Genomic DNA, 24,190 nt, shown 5'->3' on the forward strand with positions numbered 1-24,190 from the left:
AGGAGGCCCTCGGGCACGCGGGCACACAGGCACACCGGACGGAGCAGCTCAGGGACCGGAGAGTGGCTGTGAGACCCGAGAAGGGTAAGAGGTGGATAGGGCTGAGGACAGCAGGGGATCTCAGGCTGGGAGCTGGGCTTCAGGGCCAGAGCCAGCCACAAGGGGCCAAGATCCCTGGAGAAACCCCAGGAAAGCTTCAAGGAGGGGAAGAAAGAGCCTGCTGCACTAAAGGGGGCCAGAGGACCAGAGAAGAATCAGAGAAGGGGAGAATGGGCATCAGTTCCCTTTTCTTTTTGTCTAAGACCAGGACTTGAACTCTGTATCTGACACTTCACTCATTGGCTGGCGTTCTATGACCTGAGCCATGTCTCCAACTGCCTTTTCCCTTCTCTCTCTCTCTCTCTTTCTCTTTCTCTCTCTCTCTTTCTCTCTCTCTCTCTCTCTGCCAGTACTGGAACTTGAACTCACTCTCTCACAGTCTCCCTTAGCTGTTTGCTCCAAGCTGGTATGTTACTACTTGAGCCATGCCTCTACTTCCAGGTTTTTTGCTGGTTAAACGGAGATTTTAAAAAAAAATTAGCCTTGCAAACTTTTCTGCCCAACTGGGTTCCAACTATGATCCTCCTATCTCAAGCTCCTTGAGCAAGGAGCTAGGATTAAGGCATAAACCACTGGGGCCTAGCATCAATTCAGTTTAGCAAACATCCTGGACCAGGCCCAGAGCGGGGTCCTGGAGAGACAGAGATAAGAGGGATGTAGGCACTAGCAGTATAGCAGAAAGACATGAAGAAACCATTTGAGTACAGGTAACACGCCTGGTCACGGAAGAAGGAAGGGCTTTGGTGAGTGCCCTGGGATACTTGTCTGCAAGGCAGATTGCTGAGTCAGCCGCAACACGAGTTGGGGCTAGGGATGATTGACACTGCAGATAAGGGGGTGTGGAGGCTCAAGTACACAGACAAGGCCTGAAGGAAAAGAGGGCAGCTAGTAAGCCATTGCCAACCAGAGAGGGGGCTGTTCCTGAGAAAGAGAGGCAAGAGAGAGTAAGGAACACCTGGAATCCAGGCCCTGGCCCTCCTCAAAGCTGCAGTGGTCAGTATTCCAGAGCAACCCACTGTGGTCAAAAGCAGCAACCCTGGGACTCCAGCAGCAGTACACAGGGACAAATAGCTTCTGCTTAGTTCTGGAAGGAATGCCTCAGAAACTTTCTGGAGCCATAACTCTAATCCTGACACTGGACCCAGAGAGGAGAAAGGTGGGAGATTGTTCTAGAATCTACCTGGGGACAGGTGTGGATGTACCCTCCATAGGGCTCAGCTCAGGCAGTAGAAGCTGATGGCCAACCATTGAAGATAACCATCCACCCCTCTGCACTGGGTCCAGCCTCACTGGCCCATGGAAGATCAGATCATCCAGTCTCTTTTAGAAATTGGGGGTGTGGGGAGAGGTGTTAGCCAGGAGTCGGTGGCTCATGCCTGTAATCCTAGCTGCTCAGGAGGCTGAAAGATGAGGATTGCCGTTCAAAGCCAGCCAAGGCAGGAAAGTCTGTGAGCCTCTTATCTCCAATAAACCACCAGAAAACTGGAAGTGTCTGTGTGGCTCAAGTGGTAGAGTGCTCACCTTGAGCTGAAGAGCTGGGGGACAGCACCCCAGCCCAGAGTTCAAGCACCATGACTGACCAAAAAAAAAGAAAAGAAAAGAAAAAGAAAAAGAAATTGGGGAGGTGGGGGCTGCTAAGGCTGACATGTTGGGTTAAGAGAGACTTGCTGGGGCTGGGAAGGTGGCTCAGTGGTAGAGTGCTTGCCTTGCATGCATGAGGCTCTGGGTTTGATTCCTCAGCACCACATAAGCAGAAAAAGCCGTAAGTGGCACTGTGGCTCAAGTGGTAGAGCGCTAGCCTTGAGCTGAAGAGGTGAGGGACAGTGCCCGGGCCCAGAGTTCAGGCCCCGAGAGAGAGAGAGAGAGAGAGAGAGAGAGAGAGAGAGAGAGAGAGACTGGCTGGCATGACCACACAGGACAATCAATTGTCTTCCCCTGTGCTTATTACTTTGTAGAATAAAATACACCTTCATTTGGGGAGCTGAAGACCAAGGTTCAAGACCAGCTCTGCTACTTCCAGCTGTGGGGCCTTGGGCAGGTGCCTCTGGGCTTTAGTTCCCTTCCTTGTGCAATGGGGGGCAGTGGCATCCCCTCCCACTCCCAGACACTGTGAGTGAGCACAGCATGGCCCCACGGTGAGGCCACAGATTTACCACCTACGCCATACTTAAGGGTGCCCATTTCCAGGCTCTCCCAGACCTGAGTGGGTGCCACCCACTCAGGCGTCCACCTGAGCACATCCTCGTGAGGCACCGAGAACTCGGCCAACATGAACTGGGCATTTCTGCAGGGCATCCTGAGCGGTGTGAACAAGTACTCCACAGCCCTAGGCCGCATCTGGCTGTCGGTGGTGTTCATCTTCCGCGTGCTGGTGTATGTGGTGGCAGCAGAGGATGTGTGGGACGATGAGCAGAAGGACTTTATCTGCAACACCAAGCAGCCGGGCTGCCCGAATGTCTGCTACGATGAGTTCTTCCCCGTGTCCCACGTGCGCCTCTGGGCCCTGCAGCTCATCCTGGTCACCTGCCCCTCGCTGCTCGTGGTCATGCACGTGGCCTACCGGGAGGAGCGAGAGCGCAAGCACCGGGAGAAACACGGGCCCAACGCACCATCGCTGTACAACAACCTGAGCAAGAAGAGGGGCGGGCTCTGGTGGACCTATTTGTTGAGTCTCATCTTCAAGGCCGCCGTGGATTCGGGCTTCCTCTACATTTTCCACCATCTCTACCGAGATTATGACATGCCACGTGTGGTGGCCTGCTCTGTGGATCCCTGTCCCCACACTGTGGACTGCTATATCTCCCGGCCCACGGAGAAGAAAGTCTTTACCTACTTCATGGTGGCCACGGCGGTCATCTGCATTCTGCTCAACCTCAGCGAAGTCACCTACCTGGTGGGCAAGAGGTGCATGGAGCTCCTGGGCCCCAGGCGCAGGAAGTCTCGGCATAGGCACCACCTCCCTGACACCTGTCCCCCGTATGTGATCTCCCAGGGGGGCCACCCCCACGAAGGGAGCTCTGCCCTAGTGAAGGCCAGCTCGGCCACCATGGAAGCAGGTGGGTATCCATAACCTGCAGCAGAATCAGCAGGTAGGGTCACCCTGCTCCCTGCCTGTCCCAAGGCCACCACCCGGTACAGGGGCAAACGTGGGCTGATCTTCCCCTGGTGAGCAGGAAGGGACTGTGGGGACTCCAGTCTACTTGGTGGCCAGTCTGCAATGAAGGGTGACAGTGCGTCTGGGGGTCCTGAGCCTCCATGGACTTGATGGCTGGTGGGAATTTTATAAACAGCAATAGGGTGAGTCGGAACCCTTAATAAATCTGATTTTCTCCCCCCAGTTCTTTGCAGGCCAGGTGGTGAATGAATGGGGGGTAGGCAAGTGCAAGGGTTCGGATGGGTATCTCAAAAGGGTCTGAGCCCCAGAACCTCAGATCCTATCACTCCAGACCTCCCCCCATACACACATACAAAGTCTCCATCAACCTCACCTGGTGTACCACCAGCACAAGGAGAAGAATGACCAAAGGCAGGAGCTACACCAGGGCCCTGTAGCCCTGCAGCCAGCTGGCCAAGACAAAAGGACAGGGAGCCTTAGAGAATCCTGTGTCCAGCAGGAGCTGGTCCCCAGTGAGTGAATGGCATATGAATGCAACACAGGGGCTCCCTCCCTGCTCCCAGCTCCCCAAACACTGTAATAGGCAGAACCCTAGTAAGGGAGTCTCTCTGAGGGAAGGGAAACAGTGCAGACAGCAAACTAGGGATGGGACTTCCGGGGTGACTCTGAGGCATGACTCACCCGTACCTCATATCTGTGGAATTTCCCCCCTGTTCACTGAGACACATTCCTCCCTTCCCCTACCACTGTTCTGACCCGACCCAACCCCCAAACCATGCCTTCAGCCTGGACCTGCCCCTGAGTCTCTGGGAGAGCCACAGGCATCTCAATGGCATCCAACTGACCCTGTCTCTTCCCCTAAGCCTGCCCCCCCCACACACACACACAGGTGTGTGCATGCACACATGCACATCCCAGAAGTGTACTGATATCCCCCATCTGTCCAAGCTGGAAGCTGGTCTGGCACCCTCATTCCCTTCCCTCCCTCAGCCCCTCACACCCCACATCTCAATACAGTACCAAACCCCTGTACTCATTCCAGCATCTAAAGCCCGTTCCCAGCCTTCCATCTAGCTACCTTCTCACCAGGCCTCTCCAATCCCAGGATGGAGTGATTAACCTGTCCCTGAATCTGACCACGTCTTGGTTCCTGCACCCCCTTTTCCAAACCCTGAGGTCTCCAATCTCAGCAACCACTGAACCCCCATCTCCAGTTTCCTCCTTCCACTTACCACCAATAATACCTTGGGGCTTGTGGTTCCCCAGACACACAGGCCATACTGTGGCATGCCTATGGCCTCCATCATGCTGTCCCCTCTAACCTGGAATGTCCTTCCTAGCTCCTCTGAGACCTGTCCTTGGACCCCCAGGACAGCCTGCGTGCCACCTGTATGCCAGCCTAGCTCATGCCTCTCCTCTGTCCTTCTCTCCTCCAAATTGAAATGGCCAGTTTTCCTGAGTGCCTCTCCACAGCCAGTGAGCCCTTCAAGGGCAGGACACTGAGTCACCCAGCACTTGTAGACTTCAATAAATGTTTGCTAGCTGAGTAAATGGGCTGTGAGCTGCCTGGGGGGAGGAACGTGTCATGTTTATCTGAACCTTCAGCCACACCTAGCCCAGGAGCTCAGCAACATAGTTTTTCCTTTGTTTGGGTTGTTGTGAACTAAATCCACCATAAAATTCTTAACGGGAAACCCTCCATGTCCTGATTGCTGGACAAGATCTGCAAGTCACATCTCCGGTCACGAGTCCTGAGAGCAGAGCCCGGGGCTGGGGTTCAGTGCTGTGAAGCTGGACCAGGGAAGCAGGACCGGTGGGACTGTGCTGAGCTCAGGGTACAACTCTGAGCCGGAACCCTGTGAGGCAGGGGGTGGGGATCATTAAAAATTCCAGCACAGAGTTGTCCCATCCTGGAGACAGGCCCCGGGCCGTTGAACTCTCCTATTAGAGCAGGAGGGCTGGCCAGCAGGAAGGATCATTTCTTCAGTCAATCAAGATCATTTCTTCAGGAGCAACTATAACCTATGAACAGCTAATATCCAGCAACTGGGGAACAGGTGTGCCCAGGAAAGGGGACACGGTCAGGGCAGTGCTACCATACACCACCTACCACACACTGAACTTGCGACTGCAAGAGACAAAAATGGCTCCCATCACCAATCCCAGAATAGGGTGACCTTCTTGACCAAGCTGCATGGCCCCACACTGCTCAGAAAAAGGCAGTGTCCACATCTAAGCCAGATCACCAGTCCCAACAATGCCCTTAAGAGTCTAAAAGCCTCCCTACGAGTGACTGTTGGGTCTAGAGTGTGCTGTCACGCCAGACTGACCACCCCTGAGGGTGTCCTGTCCATTGGTAATGTTCAGACGTCCTGAGCCATGAACCAGACAGAGTTCAAACACCATCTCACCAGCCCAAGGCCTCCACAGGGGGCTGAGGCTAGCCCTGGCCACACTTCAGCCTTCACGCTGACTCATCCTCAGTTCCCGTGGTTCGCTCTGCCATTCAGGTCCCATCCTTTCCTTCCCATCTCCCACCCCCTCACCCACCCCCATCCCCACCCCTACCTCCTACCCTAGGAAATCCCCACTTGCTGCTGCGTCTGCCATCTTCCTCTTCTGCCCTCTGACCTGCTCTATCAGTGCCACCCACTTCTCACTCATTCCAGACTGAGCCATGGTCAAAGACCTCCTGGTATTCCCCCCTAACCAGTCAACACCAGAGCCACCTGAGTGTCACCCTCACCTCTATGTTCCATCCTTTCTCAATGTCATCCCCCACCTCTACAGCCATCCACTAGTTTAAGTTGACAAATATTGTTGATTTTTGTTTTGTTTGCTTTGTGGTTTAGAGGGTATTGTTGTTGGGTGTTTTGTTTTGTGGTACTAGTCCTAGGGCTTGAACTCAACTCTGGGCACTGTCCCTTAGCTTTTTTACTCAAGGCTGGCGGTCTACCACTTGAGCCACAGTTCCACTTCCAGCTTTTTGGTGCTTAATTAGAGGTAAGAGTCTTCCTACCTGGGCTGGCTTCGAACCTCAACTCTCAGATCTCAGCCTCTTCAGTAGCTAGGATTACTGGCGTGAACCATCAGCACCCAGAGATTTGAAGTTTTTAAAATTTTTTTTCTTTTGTCAGTCATGGGGCTTGAACTTGGGGCTTGGGTGCTGTCCCTGAGTGATAGATTAATAGACTTTGTCAGAGAACCACACAGACATCCAGGTACAGAGAACAAAGAAAGGTTTATTGCTGGAAGAGGGGCCGGCAAGACCCCTTCACACAAGGGAGAAGTGAGAAGCAGCACCTGCTATTGTCTGGGGTGACATATAGAACCTAGGGGGGTTAGGAGGGGCTAGAAGGGGCTAGGAGGTGGAGACCCTGGTATGGACATGAGGGCCAGGGGCTTCATCATGGTGGACTAGGATTTATGGCTGCTGTCCAAATGGTAGATAAGGGGTCCTGCAGCTGCTCAGACCTGAAGGTCACTCTAAGGGGCTCCTGTTGCCTTCTATGGTGGTAGCTGCCCCAGAGAAGTGCCATCCCAAGGTGAGGGGGGTTGGAGGCTATTTACTGCCTTTACTAAATGGGCCTAGTGTTGCCTAGGAAGGGAGCGTGCCAAGCCGTAGAGTGGGGAAGGGAGCTCATTTTGCTAACACTGAGTTTTTTCACTCAAGGCTAGCACGCTACCACTTTGAGCCACTTCCTCTTTCCTAGTGGCTAATTGGAGATTAGACTTTCCTGCCCTGTCTGGCTTTGAACCATGATCCTCAGATCTCAGCCTCCTGAGTAGCTAGATTTACAGGCGTGAGCCACCAGTGCCCAGCTAAAGTTTTTGTTTTTGTTTTTTATTGTTAGCAAACATTAGCTGTACAGGGAGAGGGGGTTATTGTGACATTTCTATACCTGCATATGAAGTCTTCATCAGCCTCACCTCTCTCTCAATCTCTTAGCCTCTTCCTCCCTTCCCCCCCAGCTTCTTAAAACAATTTCAATTAACTCCCCCCATCAAAAAAAAGAGGGGGGCTGGGAAGGTGGCTAGAAATTGTTAGTCTCAGTGGAAACTCAATGAAAGATTTGTTTATTTCTTTGCTTGTTTGCTTTGGGATATCATCTCACTGGGTGGCCCAGGCTGGCCTTGAAGTTGCAATCTTCCTGCTCTGTCCAGCCTTCAGAGTGCTAGGATTATAGGAATGCACTACCACACCCAGCTTGATTGCTTACTTTTGTGTGAAAGCCCCATACTGGGTGCTGAGAAGAATCCAACTTGGTTCCTGACCTCCGGGAGCATACATCCTAGACAAAAGGACAGACATCTCCAAACTTGGGGCATGCTGGGGAGCCACAGGGCACTAGAAAGCGAGGAGGGAGGACCTGACATCAGGCATCCAGGAAGGAGCTCTGAGACCTCTTACAGAAAACGGGAGGATTTCATCAAGCCAGGGAGGAGGGTGGGAGGGGATAGCATATATAAAAGGGTACCAAATCTAACGACAAAGGCTGAAGGAAATCCAAGCCTCGAAGTCAGACAAAGGTCCTGGTGACCTTTGTCACCCGGATAAAGTGGACTGGGGGCAGATTGTGCAATGCTCTCTTTGTAAATCCTTATCAATGATTTTGGACTGAATCCTGAACACAATGGCAAGGCACTGGAAAGATTTAGCTCAGCAGGGTTGCCTACGAGGCCTCGTGGAAGGAACCGTGGCAGGGCTGCCAGTTTGAACTTTGATGCAATTGGAGTAAGAAATCTGGACATCCTGAACAGTGGAGGGTGTGCCCGGAGCAGATGGAAAGAAGTAGCTGGATTTAAGAAATGTTTACGAGATAGATTCAATCTCAAGATTCTGTGACTTGGTTGGGTGTGGGGATGAAATAGAGGTGGGAATCAAAGTGACACCCAGGTTTCCTGGCTCTAGCTTGCAGTGCCATTTACCAAGCTGGAAACCAGTAGAGGAGCAGGTTTAAAGTAGATGTGAGGATTTCAGTTTCAGACATGTTCAGACTGAGATGCAAATAAGATACCCTGCTTAGTCCCTCTCCCTCAAGGACTGTCTTAGCCAATAGCTCTCTTCTTTCTACTGCTACATTTCTTTTTTCTTGCCAGTCATAGGGCCTGAACTCTGGGCCTGGGCGCTTCAGCTCAAGGCTAGCACTCTACCACTGGAGCCACAGCACCACTTCCAGCTTTTTCTGCTTATGTGGTGCTGAGGAATGGAACCCAGGGCCTCATGCATGCAAGGCAAGCACTCTACCACTGAGCCACCTTCCCAACCTCCTCCCCTTTTTTTGATAGGGAGAGTTAATTGAAAATAAGAGTCTCATGGACTTCCCTATCAGAGCTAACTTTGAACCATGATCCTTAGATCTCAGTCTCCCAAGTAGCTAGAATTACAGGTGTGAGCCACTAACACCCAACTACTTATTCTGGGTGTCTTTACAGTAGCCCCCTAGCCTTTCTCTTCCTTGACCTCCTTTCTTCCAGTAAGCCTTTTCTCCACCCACCAACCCTCCCACATGGGTCCTACACCCAGACTTGTCTGCTCACCTCTGGATCATCAGCTAGCCATCCAGTTCACTCACCCTTGTTCCTCCTCCAGCAGTCTTTCTATCCCAACTATTGACCCCCCGCTGTTCATTGCCTGTAGGGAAAATGAAGGAGAATGAAAAAGGAATAGGCCAGGCTCAACTGTCAACAAGCAAGGACTGTTTATTGAGGAACCACGAGGGACACAGACCTTCGCGTGGGTTGGGAGGTTGTGCCTGGGACTGGGTTGTGGGGTGGGCTTGTGTAGATCTTAACAAGGAAGCAGAGAATAAAAAATGGGCTATGATCTCTTGGAGGCCAAGGGTGATATCTTTGGCCAAGTCCGCAGTGGAACGCTGGGGTGTGGGGGCTATCATCTCCTGGAAGCCAAGGTCGGAATGACCTGCCTGTAGACAAGCACATGAGCACACACCTGTGCTTTGCTTGACCCTGGGGAATAAGGCAGGACTCAGTCCTTCATATTCCATCTTTAGATGCATAGAAAGATTGGGCCTAGAGGGGAGAGGCAGATCCTTCATTGCCTATTACCCCCTTCACAGCCTCCCTTCCTCCCTCTCCCCCTGAGACCCCACGGGCCTCAGATAACCCCCAGCTTGTAGATGCTCCCCACCCCCTTGCCTCTGTATGCCTCTCTAACACTCACCCAGTAAGACCGGCTCTGATAGCAAATTAAGACTAATTAGAAACACACAGACATCCAGGTACAGAGAACAAACGAAGGTTTATTGCCAGAAAAGACCCCTTCTCACAAGGGAGAAGTGAGAAGCAGCCCCGGCTATTGTCTGGGGGTGACCTATATAACCTAGGGGGTTTAGGAGGGGCTAGAAGGGGCTAGGAGGCAAAGACCCTGGTGTGGACATGAGGGCCAGGGGCTTCATCATGGTGGACTAGGATTTATGGCTGCTGTCCAAATAGTAGATAAGGAGCCCTGCTGCTGCTCAGACCTGAAGGTCTCTCTAAGGGGCTCTTGTTGCCTTATATGGTGGTAGCTGCCCCAAAGAAGTGCCATCCCAAGGTAAGGGGATTGGAAGTTGATTATTTACTGCCTTTACTAAATGGGCCTAGTGTTGCCTAGGAAGGGAGCCTGCTAAGCTGTGGAGAAGGGAAGGACGGACTAAGCTATGGGAAGGGACTCATTTCACTAACTGGCTCCATGCAGCACTCATTGCTGGGCACCTGAGAATCACACAACCAAATGACTTCTCTCCACTTAAACTTCAGACTCCAAAGCTCAAGTGAGCACTCAGCATTTAAGAAATTCTATATTCAGGGCTAGGAAGTTGGCTCAGTGGTAGAGTGCTTGCCTCACAAGCATGAGACCCTGGGTTCGATTCCTCAGCACCACATAAGCAGAAAAAAGCCGGAAGTGGTGCTGTGGCTCAGTGGTAGAGCACTAGCCTTGAGCTGAAGAGCTGAGGGACAGTGCCCAGAGTTCAGGCCCCATAACTGTCAAAAAAAAAAAAAAAAAGAAATTCTATATTTTTACCACAACATGACTATATTCTCTGGCTTCAAAAATGCCTGCCCACATTCTCCCAGTCCTCCATTTTAGTGAGAAGCCAGGTATCCCACACCTCTGGGGAGTGGGGCAGAAGCTAGCTCAGCCCACCACACCTGCCCACTTCCCAGGCTAAGCACCTGGGCACCCTGCCTCCTCCTCAGGACCCAGGCCAAAGTACCCCTGATCTGTGACAGACCCGACATTCATGTTGTATGGCAACTCGAGGAATTCGGTTGTGAGAAAACAGAGAAGCCACATTTTGGGAGGTCGAATGCCATTGGCTGCAGGTGGACTTCTGTCTCAAAGACCAGCAGCCCAGACCGGAGTGAGCACAACACTTTTAAAGGAAAAAAAAAATAGAAAAAAGAAAACATGTTGGGGTAGAGACCAAGCCTTAACAAAAAGTTATACATAAAACAAAGCAAGCTAGATGAGGATGCTTATTCCTAATAAAAGTGTTACACATAGGCAGAGCAGACTACCCAGGGGAACTATTGGGGCCACCAGGACCCCAATTATCTAGAGGGAACATGAGTTTCCGGGAGCCCAACAACTCATGACATAATTTGCAACCCAGAGAATGTCCTCTATCACTCTAGAGTTCTCAGAGTCCCATCTTCTATTAACTTTTCTTTTCTTTTTTTTTTTTTTGGGGGGGGGTCCGGTCGTGGGGCCTGAACTCTGGGCCTGGGCACTGTCCCTCAGCTCTTCAGCTCAAGGCTAGCGCTTTACCACTTGAGCCACAACGCCACTTCTGGCTTTTTGCTTTTTGCTTATGTGGTGCTGAGGAATCGAACCCAGGGCCTCAGGCATGCAAGGCAAGTGCTCTACCACCGAGCCACCTTCCCAGCCCTTCTATTAACTTAAGATGCCAAGAGCCATTACTTAGATCCAGGATCCATATTTCACCAGGACATGGGACCTGTCCCACATTTTCCCTTTCTAAGAATGCTATAATAGTTGTTTTGTTTTTCTTTTTCCTCTTTAAATTCTCTCTTGATGGGAGTAGACTGGGTTAACAAGAAGGATATAAAAGGGCTGGGAAGGTGGTTCAGTGGTAGAGCGCTTGCCTTGCATGCATGAGGCCCTGGGTTCTATTCCTCAGCACCACATAAGCAAAAAGAAAAAAGCCAGAAGTGGTGCTGTGGCTCAAGTGGTAAAGCACTAGCCTTGAGCTGAAGATCTGAGGGACAGCGCCCAAGCCCAGCGTTCAGGCCCCACGACCGGACCCCCCCCCCCAAAAAAAAGGATATGAAAGAGGTTGAAGACTGGATAGATTATTTCAACTATTAACCGAACAAAGAACCTTGTTGAAATTGTTTAGGACAGGAGAGGATGGGGCAGGGAAGTGATAGAGGGGATGAGACGGGTGGAATAGATTGTCATGTATGCAGAAGTGTAACACACGCACCGGTATAACCAACTAAGCTAATGTAAAACATTCTCCTGACATCACATCTTCTCCAGCTACCTATCCTATGGAAAAGACCAAAATCCTCAAACATACTTCTGTCCATATGGAGCACCCATACTTCTCTTCCATCCTTCTCTATCTGTTCTTTTCCATTGATGTTTCTCCATCAATACTACTTCATATATATTTCTGGATCCATCCTTGTTTCTTTCTTTCTTTTTTTGGGTTTAAACTCTGGGCCTGGGCACTATCCCTCAACTCTTCAGCTCAAAGCTAGCACTCTACCACTCAAGCCACAGTGCCACTTCTGGTCTTCTGAGTGGTTTAGTGTAGAGAAGAGTCTCACAGACTTTCCTGCCCAGGCTGCCTTTGAACCGTGATCCTCAGATCTCAGCCTTCTGAGTAGCTAGAATTACAGGCGTGAGCCACTGGCGCCCGCCCCACTCCTTCTTTCATCTAGACTTCTCCATCCAAGCTGCTTGGACCATTATTCTCCTCCCATTCTTCTTCACATTCTTCATCCATCCTTCCCCATCCGTTCTACTTCATATATCCTTCTCCATGAATAGTATGTCTCGCATATTTTTGAATTCCTCCCCCTCCATCCATCCTTCCCCATCCATGTTTGTCCATCCATTCCTCTTCACCCATCCTTCTCTATCCCTCCTTCTTCATTCATACGTGCCCCCCACCTCCAGTCAGTGGCCTCCAAGTTCTAAACTGTAATGGACCCTTTGGCAACAATGGCCAGTGAGAGTTCCCCCATGCACCTTGTCTGCTTGCTTGGTACAGTACACCATCCTGGCTTCCTCCTCTCTTCTCCATGGGTCTTTCCTAATCTCCATAGGTGACTCTTCTCCTATCTGCTCTTTAAATGTAAGATGTCTTATACCTAGTTCTCTGCCCTCTTTTCTCCTCCGCGTACATTTTGCCTACTGTGATCTTGTCCAGTGCCATCAGTGAAGCCATCTAAGACACTGCTGACCTCATTTCTGTGTTCAGACCTAACTTCCTCCATGAGTCTCATCCTCAGGCATCCCACTCTGCACTGGTCTTTAAATTAGAACTCCTAATCCCCCTGCCCAGAGCAGGCCTTCCTCTCCTTGGGAGATGACTCACTGGAGCAGGGCTGGGACCTTTTTGCTGCCATGGGCCACTGGATATTATGACATTGTTTTCAGGCCACATGAAATTATTAATACAGGCAGATGGGAGGTGAGGAGCCTACAAGAAGAATATGTGTCTTGTCACGTACTGAATGTTCAAGGTTTCTTAACCCTGCTAAAGAAAGGACACTGCTGGCAGAGGCAAGTCCAAGGGCCTTGAGATGGAGAAGGCCATGCGGGGGGGGGGGGGGGGCAGAAGGGCAGAGCTGAGGGAGATGGACAGAAGCGGCCAAAACTGCATAATATTAGGTTGCACACATTTTTTGTTGTTGTTGTTAGTTGTGGGGCCTGAACTCTGGGCCTGGGCACTGTTCCTCAGCTCTTCAGCTCAAGGCCAGCACTCTAACACTGGAGCCACAGTGCTACTTCTGGCTTTTTCTGCTTATGTGGTGCTGAGGAATCAAACCCAGGGCCTCATGCATGCAAGGCAAGCACTCTACCACTGAGCCACCTTCCCAGCCCTAGGTTGCATACATTTTAAAAAATGACCCAGTAGGTATGCATTTTCCAACTCCACTCTATAACATAACCACTTCTCTTAGTGTTTCTAGAATAGTTTAAGAGCCAGAAGGGGTGCTAACAAGCAAACTGATTTGTATGATTAAATGTATATGAAATGTCTTTGCCTCCATTTTTTTCCCCGGTCCAGCCAAGTGACCTGTATGAATATCTCAGACTTCACTGATCAGGGTTATTTCAGGCTAATGAGTTTTGTTATTCAAAATGTAGTATTTGAACCGAGTGATTATAGCTCATATCTTTAATCCTAGCTACTCAAGAAGTTGAGATCTCTTAAGGATTTGGGTTCAAAATAAGCCTGGACAGGAAAGTCTGTGAGACTCTTATCTCCAATTAGCCAGCTAAAAGCAGGAAGTGAAGCTGTGGCTCAAGTGGTAAAGTGCTTGTGTTGAACAAATAAGCTAAGGGACAGTGCCCAGGCTAGCACAAAAGAAAATAATAATAATAATAAAGCACTATTTGAAAGCATACCTCATAATGTAAGACAAACCCTTCCTACCAAAGGGTAATTTTAGAACCAAGTGTTATGTTCTCCTTTTGGGCCCTTCCCCCTCCCTAATATATCAGCAGCCTACTGGATGTCTCTGCCTGGCCGCCAGTCAGTCAGCTGACCTATTTTTGTCAGCACCTATTATTTATGGAGCATTAGTGTAGGTGCTGGGGGGAGGGGGACAGTTAAGGGTTAACAGACAGAGCCCATAATGAGAATAGATATAGGAGGAAAACTTCATATGCCAGTAAAAGCTATGAGGGCTATGAGGGCTCAATGTTGACATTGACAGGTGGATGTCAAAGGCACAGGTGTGATACCGAGAATAAAAATGCCAGTTCCTTAAACAGATTCCAAAAGCACTTTGTTGTTAGGCTTGGTGGTACATGTCTGTAATCCCAGGGCTTGGGAGACTGATGCAGGAAGATCAAGAGTTTGAAGCCAGCATGGACTACATCATGAGATTCTTTTAAATAAGCAAACAAGCATAAAGAAAAGAACAATGCTATGTCACAGACATCTTGTGCATGAAGAATTTGTTTGTTTGTTGGGGTATTGAGAGACTGGGCATCACTATATGGTCTTGAACTTGTACTCCTCTAACTTCAACCTCCCAAATGCTGAGATTACAGGCACAACCACCTCACCCAGCTCCCAAGAAGATAGCCATTGGTACTCAAGGCAGAAGTGTCATTCAAGACAGGAACAAACATCTTGGGGATAATAAGAGCCAAGCAAATAGAAATAGTTACAAAACTCTAATCACATTATCTCATGTGTTTTAAACGTAAAAGGCTTTGTGGGTGTAGCTCTGTGGTAGAGAGATTAACCAGCACAAAACCCTGGGCTGAATTACCTAGGCAGCAAGTTGAGCAAGTGGATAGCATTGTATAGGGATAATGGGAGACTCTGGAGATGCCCAAGAATGTAGAGTTATAGGCCAAAGAGATGAGAGAAGAGCCAGTCAAGGGTAGGCAAATGGATGTACTGAAAGGCAAGAGAATATAAGGTCCCAGAAGAGGATGGTAGGGCTACAGGTGCCATGAGAAGAATGCTTCTAGAAAGAGAAAGTGATCATCAGAAACAATACACTGATGTGGGCCAAGTAAAGACTGCAGAGAGGTGCTGGGAAGGTGGTTCAGTGGTAGAGTGCTTGCCTTGCATGCATGAGGCCCTGGGTTCCATTTCTCAGCACCACATAAGCAGAAAAAGCCAGAAGTGGTGCTGTGGCTGAAGTGGTAGAGTGCTAGCCTTGAGCTGAAGAGCAGAGGGACAGCATCCAGGCCCAGAGTTAAGGCCCCATAACCAACAACAACAACAACAAAAGACTGCAAAGAACTCAACAGATTCACAACAGGACAGCCATGGGTACCCAAGGCAGGCATGTGGTCTGTAGAGATGCATGCAGAAACTGGGTCTTAGGGGCTGAGTGCAAGCTAAGCAAATGAAGATCGTTAAGTGTGGCTGCCTCCAGAGCAGGAAAGCAAAAGGTGTTAAAGTTTTGTTGGAGTGGGAGACACCTGAGAAGGTCCACATTACAAGGGGATAGATCCAGTACAGGAAGATCAAGAATCTAAAGAGAGCCCTAGAGATGCAGACCCAGAGCCTGGCAGAGGCCCAAACTTATAGCAGGGCAGGTTGGCTACTGTAATGGGAGAAGAAGGAAATGGTGACACAGGTGCATGGTTCAGGTCATCCCATCCTCTGACTACAGCTCCTGCCCAGCCCTCTCCCTTAGCTCTTCCCTCCATATTTGCTCAGGGCCTCATAGGCAACCATTGCCCACTCTACAGATCCCCCCTGCATTCCCTCCCTTCTGTATCTGACCTGGGCCTGAGTCCCAAGCATCACCACTATGCTCATCTCACCGGGGACCTGCCCACAGATTCCAATCATCTCCAGGGACTGTAGGCTCTCAGAGTGTGGGAGCAGGTTCTACCCCAGCCATGGTATTCAGGAAAGGGTAAGAAAGGTTTGCTGGGGTTGGGAATTTGGCTCAGTGGTAGAGTGCTTGCCTTGCATGCATGAGACCCTGGGTTCGATTCCTCAGTACCACATAAGCAGAAAAAGCCAGAAGTGGCGCTGTGGCTCAAGTGGTAGGGCGCTAGCGTTGAGCTGAAGAGCTGAGGGACAGCACCCAGGCCCAGAGTTCAGACCACACAACTGACAAAAAAAAAAAAAAAAAAAAAAGAAAGGTTTGCTGAGGTGATCCCTGGAACAAATTGCCATCTCACCAGTGGCTCCGTTGACCTTCTGCCCCTCTGATGTAGCAGCACTCTGGGCCCCAGTGGGCCCTGCTGGGCTTTTTCCAGCTGTACGCCTAGGCCAGAATCTGCTAGAATAAGCCACACAACCAGAGTGAGGACCCTGGGAATCCACATCCCCCGGCCCCAGCTGGGTACTCAGTGCTGCCTGACAATGCCTGCCCCAGTCTCCTGGCTGTCATCTATGCTAGGGGCCTTCTCAGCTCCTCTACTCGCCAGTGTTCTACAGCATTCCATCTGTTTTACGTCCTCTCCCCCACAGAATGTAGAGACTCTCCAGGAAGACTATTCTCCCCCACGATTCCCTACCAATTCCCCACCAACTGCCTCTTCCCCTTCCTCCCTCCTCACCCACAGCAAGTCAATGGCACAAGCCTGGGCCTGCTCATCTCTAATCTCCTAGCCAGTGCTTAGGACCTTGTGGTCTCCAAAATCATCCGCCACCTCCTCACCCCTCAATACCTCTGTACCTCAGTGTTCTCAGAACTGTCTCTTCCAAGAAATAAAAGCCAACCCTGCCTTACCTCAGTGCCCTCTGCAGCCAGCTCATTTCTGATCAGTCTTTCCCAAGCTCTTCTCCTTCCTCATCTCCCACGCCCTCACCCACCACCTCTGATCCATCTTGGCCCTGCCCCAGCCAACTTCACCTACGGCTTTGTCACTCAGCCACTGGGTACTTTCTAGCCCTGTCTTGAATGAAGAGATGTTTAAGGATCCCAGGCTGGAAACGCTTCCCTTTGTCATGACTCTTGCTTTGTTCTGATTCACCCTGCAGGGTTCCTCTTCCTCTAACCCAGGCTTCTATGCCTCCTGTAGAGATGCATCCTGACCCCTAGAGATGCATCCACATGCAGCAAGCATCCACACATTCCTTTAGATTCATGAGCAGAATTCCATTGCGTTTGTCCTCAGTGTTCCAGGTCAAGCCAGGCCAGGGCTTACTTGTTTCCATTGTTTCTAAGGAGAGCATGTAGTGGCAAAACTTAGGGAGGTGTGAGCTCAGTTGTGTGAAAACCTGGTGTACAAATCCCCATGAGTCTAGGGGGGAAGGGTCATAGAAAAACAGAGGCCCCCAAACAGAGGATCACTGCCTTCCCATGTTTCTACAAACCAGTACCTTCTCGCATGCCCAAATTAAGTTGAATTTTTGTCTCCTGCAATTCAATGTCTGGATGTGACGCCAGGTTTTTTTTCTCCTACACTGTTCTTCCGGTATTCCTTCCACCACCCCTCTCCATTTCTGTGACTACCACCACCGCCCCCCCCCCACGCACACTGAATTGGGAGGTGCTCTCTGAATTGGGGCTTCTCTCCTTAGTCACCAACCCCCCCCCACGCCCCGCCCATCCACAGGTGTTCCTGTCCCAAGCTCTGTATCTCCCTTCCTCTTCTCTATATTGCCAATCTTTTATTGTCATAGAATGAATAGGCCTAACCGAAATCACCATCTGAACTATTTTAAGTGCACAATGCAGTATCATTAACTACACTAGTGGAGTGTAACCACCTCTACTGTTGAGCTCTGGAGCTTTCTTGTCACCCCTAAGTCACCACTCCACCCAGCCTCTGGCCACCCCTAATCTAGTTCCCGTATCTTGTTTGCATGCTGTACATGTGAAATTTCTGGGATTTCAATGAATCATGCTATACCTTCCCTTTGGTGTGTAGTCCATTTCACTGAGCACACTAAACATTCCTCCACACTGTACATGTGTAGAACTCCCTTCTTTTTATAATTAAAATTATAATAATGATGATGATTTTTGTGCTAGTATTGATGCTTAAACTTAGGGTTGTACACTCTTGTTTGAGTTTGTTGTTGTTTTTTTTTCCCTCAAGGCTGGCACTCTACCCCTTGAGCCACAACTCCACTTTCAGCTTTTTACTGGTTAATTAGAGGTAAGAGTCTCACAGATTTTTCTTTTTTTCTTTTTCTTTTTTTTTTTTTTGCCGGTCATGAGGCCTGAACTCTGGGCCTGGGCACTGTCCCTCAGCTCTTCAGCTCAAGGCTAGCGCTCTACCACTTGAGCCACAGTGCCACTTCCGACTTTTTCTGTTTATGTGGTGCTGAGGAATCGAACCTAGGGCCTCATGCTTGCAAGGCATGCACTCTACCGCTGAGCTACCTTCCCAGCCCCCTTCACAGATTTTTCTACCTTGGTTGGTTTCAAACTGTGATCCTCAGATCTCAGCCTCCTGAGTAGCTAGGATGACAGGTGCCAGCCCCCAGAGTCCAGCCTGGAATTCCATTCTGTTTTCTGTGGGACCTAAGTGCACATTCTGCTGGTGCCTCTTTTGTCTGCGTAGGCATTTGTCTCCGGACACTGAGGTGGTCTCCACAGTCGGCTCTTGTGAGTAATGCTGTCCACATTCACATTCAGCACACCAGCCCTGCTCTCTGCTGTCTCCTGACCCCTCTACCTCCATCTCCCCACTGGCGTTCCCCGCATGTCAGTGTTCTCAGATCTGTCCTGTCCAAAACTCACAATATCAACCTGGCTTTCCAAGCCACCTCATCTTCTTCTTGACTTTCTCAACCCTTTCTCATCACCTCCTCTCCCTTTACCCATCAGCTAGGAAGCTCTGTCTGGACCCCACTAGGCCATTCAAAACTGCCCTACCTGTGCCAACTTCACCTACACGGAGCCAATGGATGGGCTGCGGGCCTTGCATTGCCTGGGTCACAGGGAAAGTCTATGTCGAACTTTCTGAGGAGCTGCCAAGCTGTTTTCCACAACGATTACACCATTTTACCTTCCGACCAGTGGTGCACAAGGGTTCTTTTCTTTCCCAAGGTGGCTGGGATCTAAAAGAAAGCAGCCTGCCCAGAGCTCCACCCAAGCCCAAGGCTCCAAGATGGGCTATGATAGGATTAGATGAGGCTCAGAGATGAGGCTGCAGTGCTGTCTCTTGTGGGCTTGCTTGCCTCATAATAAAAAAAGGGTCTTTCCACACAAAGACCTGGTCAAAATGGCTGCACCAAGCTGGGTGTGGTAGCTTGGTGGCGCACCCCTGTATTCCCAGTGCCCCAGCATTAGAGAGGTAGGAGGATCCTGAGTTCCAGGACAGCTGAATGGCAAAACCCTGTGTCAAACGAAGAGGGAGAGGGGAGCAGCCCCAGAGTGCCATTTGCAAACACACACACATCACACAGGAGACTCTGCTCCCGTGTCTTCTGTCCCTCCGAACATGTTCCTTTTCTCCAATTTCGCAGCTAATGGCTAGCCAACCACTCCACTACTTAGGTCAGGCCCTCGCCAATTTGTGGGGAGTGTGAGGATGGTGAATTCCAGAGCCACAGTCCGGCAGCCCACACCCAATCTAAGCTCTCCCATGAGACAGTCCAAGCCCATCACCTCCTCAGCCCAGCATGATAATTCCAGAAGTTCCCGGAAGCTCCCACACTCTATAAACAACAGGCTAATCTCAGGGCATATTGCAAACAACTCACCCTTAGCTGGCATCCTCAGCCATCTTGGGGCCCCATTCCCGCTCACAGATTAAGGAGAGCAGCCTAAGAAAAGAGCTTCCTCCAACCTGGAAAGCTAAGAGAGGCTAGAGGAGGACACACAGCCCACCTGGTCCCTGGACCCCATAAGTAGAAGGAGGAGAAGGAAAGGGACATGAGACCCTGTTTTAAAAGGTTTCCTGGTAGAGAGCAATGGGTCAGGGAAAAACTTCTGGAAGGTAGGAAAGTCGGGGGCCGGGGGGTGGTACCAGGGGTGGTAGACAAGGCACTAAACTAGAATTGGAATATTTTAAACATCTGTGGTATACTAGAAGCCGGGGAAGGGCAATTGGTCTTCTCCAGACAGAAAACAGCTGAGAGAGGTGGAATGAGGCCAGGGGGCAGCGGGAGACCAGTCAGGCTATCATGGTGATCCAAGGAAGAACCCACCAGTAGCTTAAGGCTCCCAGGGCCACCCTGGTGGAGGCATGGGGGAGAGGGCTTAGTCCTGAAAACAGTTTGGAAAGAGCAGCATAATGATTCTGCCTTTGCATGTGGGCTGTGAACTATGACTGCTCCATCACTGAGCAGAGAGGGTCTTCATTCTGCTGCAGTCACCCGTGTCTAAGGCAGTCCAGGCCTGGGAGGGGAGGTCCTGGCCATCCCAGGAAGCCCTGCCCAAGGCCTTGGCAGAGCTCTATGCAGAGGCGGAGGCCTGGAAGCAAGACCAGCCTGGACCAGGGCCTGGAAAAGGTGCAATGGCTTCGGCTCTGCCACCTCCAGATGGCAGGTGTGGAGCCTGAGGGGCATGGGGGTGGCAGAGGAGCCGCCAAGCCCTGGCGTAACACAGCCTTGCCCGAGGCAGCAGGGTGACCTACATGGCCTCCCACACAGGCCCCTCTCAAGGAGCAGAAACTTAGGGTGGGACAGCAGGGCCTCAGGCCTTCAGAGTCTCTGTGGGAATGGCACCCCATCCCAGCTCCATCCAGAAGAGGCAAAGGCCACTGCTGGGGGCACTGCCTGGCACCAGGAGGAGGGCGCAGCTTTGTTGGGGTCTCAGTGACAGGACCTGCACCCTAGAATGGCCTGATCACCCAATCACCCACATAGACAGCAGCAGACACCATCACCTCCTACCAACACACACACACACACACACACACACACAACCACCACCTCCACCACCACTATCACCTCCCACCAACACACACACACACAAACCACCACCACCTCCACCACCACTATCACCTCCCACCAACACACACACATACACACCACCACCACCTCCCACCAACACTATCACCCACCAACACACACACCACCCCCACACTGACATACACACATCACCTCCTACACTGGCACATACCCCACCCCACCATCTCTCACAGTGATACACACACACACACACACACACACACACACACACACACACACAAACATACACCATCTCCAGACCATACCTCCATCTCCACAATCATACACATGCACAAACACATGCATCAAAATGTACCCACCCACATGACCCACACAACCCCACCACACACAACCACAGGCCTCGCACGCCTTCCGCGTGCCAGGTCCATCCTGTACAAACAGTGGGGCCCGGCCTGGGAGGTGCAGCAGGAACAGAGATGCCTCCCTGCCTGACATGACCTCAGGGAAGGCTGCGGGAAGCCAGCAAGGAGCAGGTGAGGAAGCTTTAGAAGGGGTGACTGGGGCCCCTTGGAAAGTGAACTCTTCCTACAGGGGAGGAGCCTGCCAAGTAAAGAGCTGGGAAAGCAGAGGGAACAGACACTGCTAAGGCAGGAAGCCTGTGTGGGAAATAGGAAGAAGAGGCTGTGATAGACAGCTGTGAGCAGGTGGTAAGCAGCAGCGGGCCGTTGGCCAATCCCGGGAGAGTGGGCATTGCTGGAGAGGTAATAAGTCACTGCAAAGCTTTAATAGGGAGTGACAGGATCTGATTATATCATTAAGCCACTACTTTAACTAAAAGAAACCATGGGAGAAATTTTTATTTCAAATCTCAGTGGCCAGGGCCTTTCTAATTATAACCAAACCCAGATGCCATAAAAACAAAATGAGTACATTTGGCTGTATGAAGCATGTTTAATTCTGCATGGGAAAAAATTCTAATGTAAGTTCAAAATACAAAGTGTTAGACAGGAGGGGAACATACTTTTGATTTTTATCACAGACAGAGGGCTAGTTCCTTAACATGTAAAACATGTCTAAGGAATAAATAACAAAAAAGCAACCATCCTCAGGAAAAAAAAAAAGTAGGTGAAGGTAAGTTGAAAAGAACAAAAATGTTTTCTGTTCCCAGAAGAAAAAAAATGGCTCTCACTCATAAGAGAACTGCAAAATAAAAATATAATTCTGTATCTCTTGCAAAAACCAAGTTTGCTAACATTAAAAACGGCCAGTATATTAAGAAACAAGGACTAATGTGTCTTGTGATACTAAAAACTGTTTCATAAAGGGGATTTGAAAATATTTATCAAAATTTTCAACAAGCATTGCACTTTAACCCAAAGTTCAGCAGGCACTGGTAACTCACACTTATAATCCTAGCTACTCAGGAGGCCAAGATCTGAGTATCGCAATTCAAAGCCAGCCCAGGCAGGAAAGTGTGTGAGATTCTGATCTTCAATAACCGCAGAAATCCAGAAATGGGGCTGTGGCTCAAAGTGGTAGAGTGTTAGCCTTGAGCAAAAGAGCTCCAGGGACAGCGTCTGAGCTCTGAGTTCAAATCCCATGCCTAACAAAAATTTAAAAAAGTAACCCAAAAATTCCACTTCCAGGAGCCTCCCATTTGTCTAGTTGTAAACTGGGCTAACCAAGACTTCTTTAGGGTTATTCACTGCAGTGATGATTGGAATAAGAAAGTGGAAGGAGAGAAGGAGGGAAGGAAGGAAGAGGAGAGAGGAGAGATGGAGGAAAGAAGGGAGAGAAAAAAAGGAGGGAGGAAGAGAGGGAGGGAGGGAAGGAAGGAAGAAAGGAAGGAAGGAAGGAAGGAAGGTAGGAAGGAAGGAAGGAAGGAAAGCTCTATCTATACGATGTCCATACTAGCAAGCTTTATATTAGTCAGAAACTGTCTAATGCTTTGTTAATGAGAAAGCTCAGTGCACAGGGGCAGGTACAGGTCCACAGGCTGCACGGAGACCTCTGTAGAGTCCAACAGGCACAGATGCTTCAGGAAGGAAACTCAGCCTGATAGCTGTGTGGCCAGGTGTGTGGCCTGAGTCACACACACACACACACACACACACACACACACACACACACACACACACACACACACACACACACACTGTGGTGTTCAGAACTGGCCCCAGAACTGTGGAGATGTTCTGAGAGAAGAGCTCAGAGGCAGAGCCCCGGGACTACATGAGCTCACTCCTAAGAAGAGAGAAACTGGGCCTTGGATGCCTGCGGTGGGAAACTAGGGTGGGAGGCTCCCCAGGGACCAGGCATCCGTGAGGGGTGTGAAGCCAGAGGAAGACAGTGCTCTGAGAAGGAAGACCTGGCCAGCTGGGCAGGTGCAGCTGAAGGTGGGGAGGTTGGGGCAGACAGATGACTGGGGGTCAGCATCATGGGTGGGGGTGGGGAGGATGCTTGCTGATCTGACAAACTATTTGAAGTAGCAGGGTAGATTGAGTTGAAGAAGAGTACCTGGGAGGAAATAGGGGCGGGCATATTTCATTGTGCAAAGCAGCAGGTGGCAGACTCCAGCAGAGAACCCCAGCAGCATCTAATCTCAGCACAGATTTTCAAGGACTGTGACCACAGGTCAAAGGTGGCCTGTGCCCTATGGCTTTGCACTATCCAAAATCAACACTGCAGAGCTCTCCCAACAGGTTCTACTCCTGGCTATTGGGATGTGGCCCTGAGCACAGCCCATCTTCTCCAAGATAAAAGTGGGAAGGACCATAGGGCCTCCTGTAGAGGCTGTAAGGGGAGGAGCAGCCTTGTCCCCCAGGGCCCAGCCCAGGAACAAAGATGTCTGTAGGGAAGCTGGGCCCCAGTGGCTCACACCTGTAATCCTAGCTACTCAGGGGGCTGAGATCTGAGGATCACAGTTCAAAGCCAGGCAGGCAGGAAAATCTGTGAAACTCTTTTTTTTTTTTTTTTTTGTCAGCCGTGGGGCTTGAACTCTGGGCCTGGGCGTTGTCCCTCAGCTCTTACAGCTCAAGGCGAGCACTCTACCACTTGAGCTACAGCGCCACTTCCGGTTTTCTGGTGGTTTTTATTGGAGATAGGAGTCTCACGGTCTCTCCTGCCCGGGCTGGCTTTGAACCGCGATCCTCAGATCTCAGCCTCCTGAGTAGCTAGGATTACAGGCATGAGCCACCAGCGCCCGGCTTCTGTGAAACTCTTATCTCCAATAAACCACCAGAAAGCCAGAAGTGGCACTGTAGCTCAAGTGGTAGAGTGCTACCCTTGAGCTGAAGAACTGAGGGACAGTGCTCAGCCCCAGAGTTCAAGCCCATTGAAGGACAGGAAAAAAAAAAAAAGATGTCTGCAGGGTGCCAATTCAGTGATCCTCCAAACTTCGTAGGCATTTTTTAACATTAAAAAGGGATTCCCTGCTGGGTGCCAGTGACTCAACCCTGTATCCTCACCATTCAAGAGG

General features: G+C 50.4%; 1 protein-coding gene across 3 annotated transcripts in view; it reads left to right on the forward strand.

Annotated features, from left to right (window-relative positions):
• Gjb4 (gap junction protein beta 4) overlaps nucleotides 1–24,190 on the forward strand; it is a 27,788-nt gene continuing 3,598 nt past the window's right edge. Inside the window, exons 1-2 of one of the 3 annotated variants that reach the window (XM_070008702.1) lie at nucleotides 1–84; nucleotides 2,055–3,155. In XM_070008702.1, the coding sequence (XP_069864803.1) occupies nucleotides 2,369–3,155 (787 nt within the window). In that variant the 5' untranslated portion in view covers nucleotides 1–84; nucleotides 2,055–2,368. The other 2 variants (XM_070008704.1, XM_070008703.1) reach the window with 2 other exon arrangements.

The sequence above is a fragment of the Dipodomys merriami genome, unplaced genomic scaffold, assembly GCF_024711535.1.
Source record: "Dipodomys merriami isolate MVZ:Mamm:240054 unplaced genomic scaffold, mDipMer1.0.p SCAF_71, whole genome shotgun sequence".
Taxonomy (NCBI): domain Eukaryota; kingdom Metazoa; phylum Chordata; class Mammalia; order Rodentia; family Heteromyidae; genus Dipodomys; species Dipodomys merriami.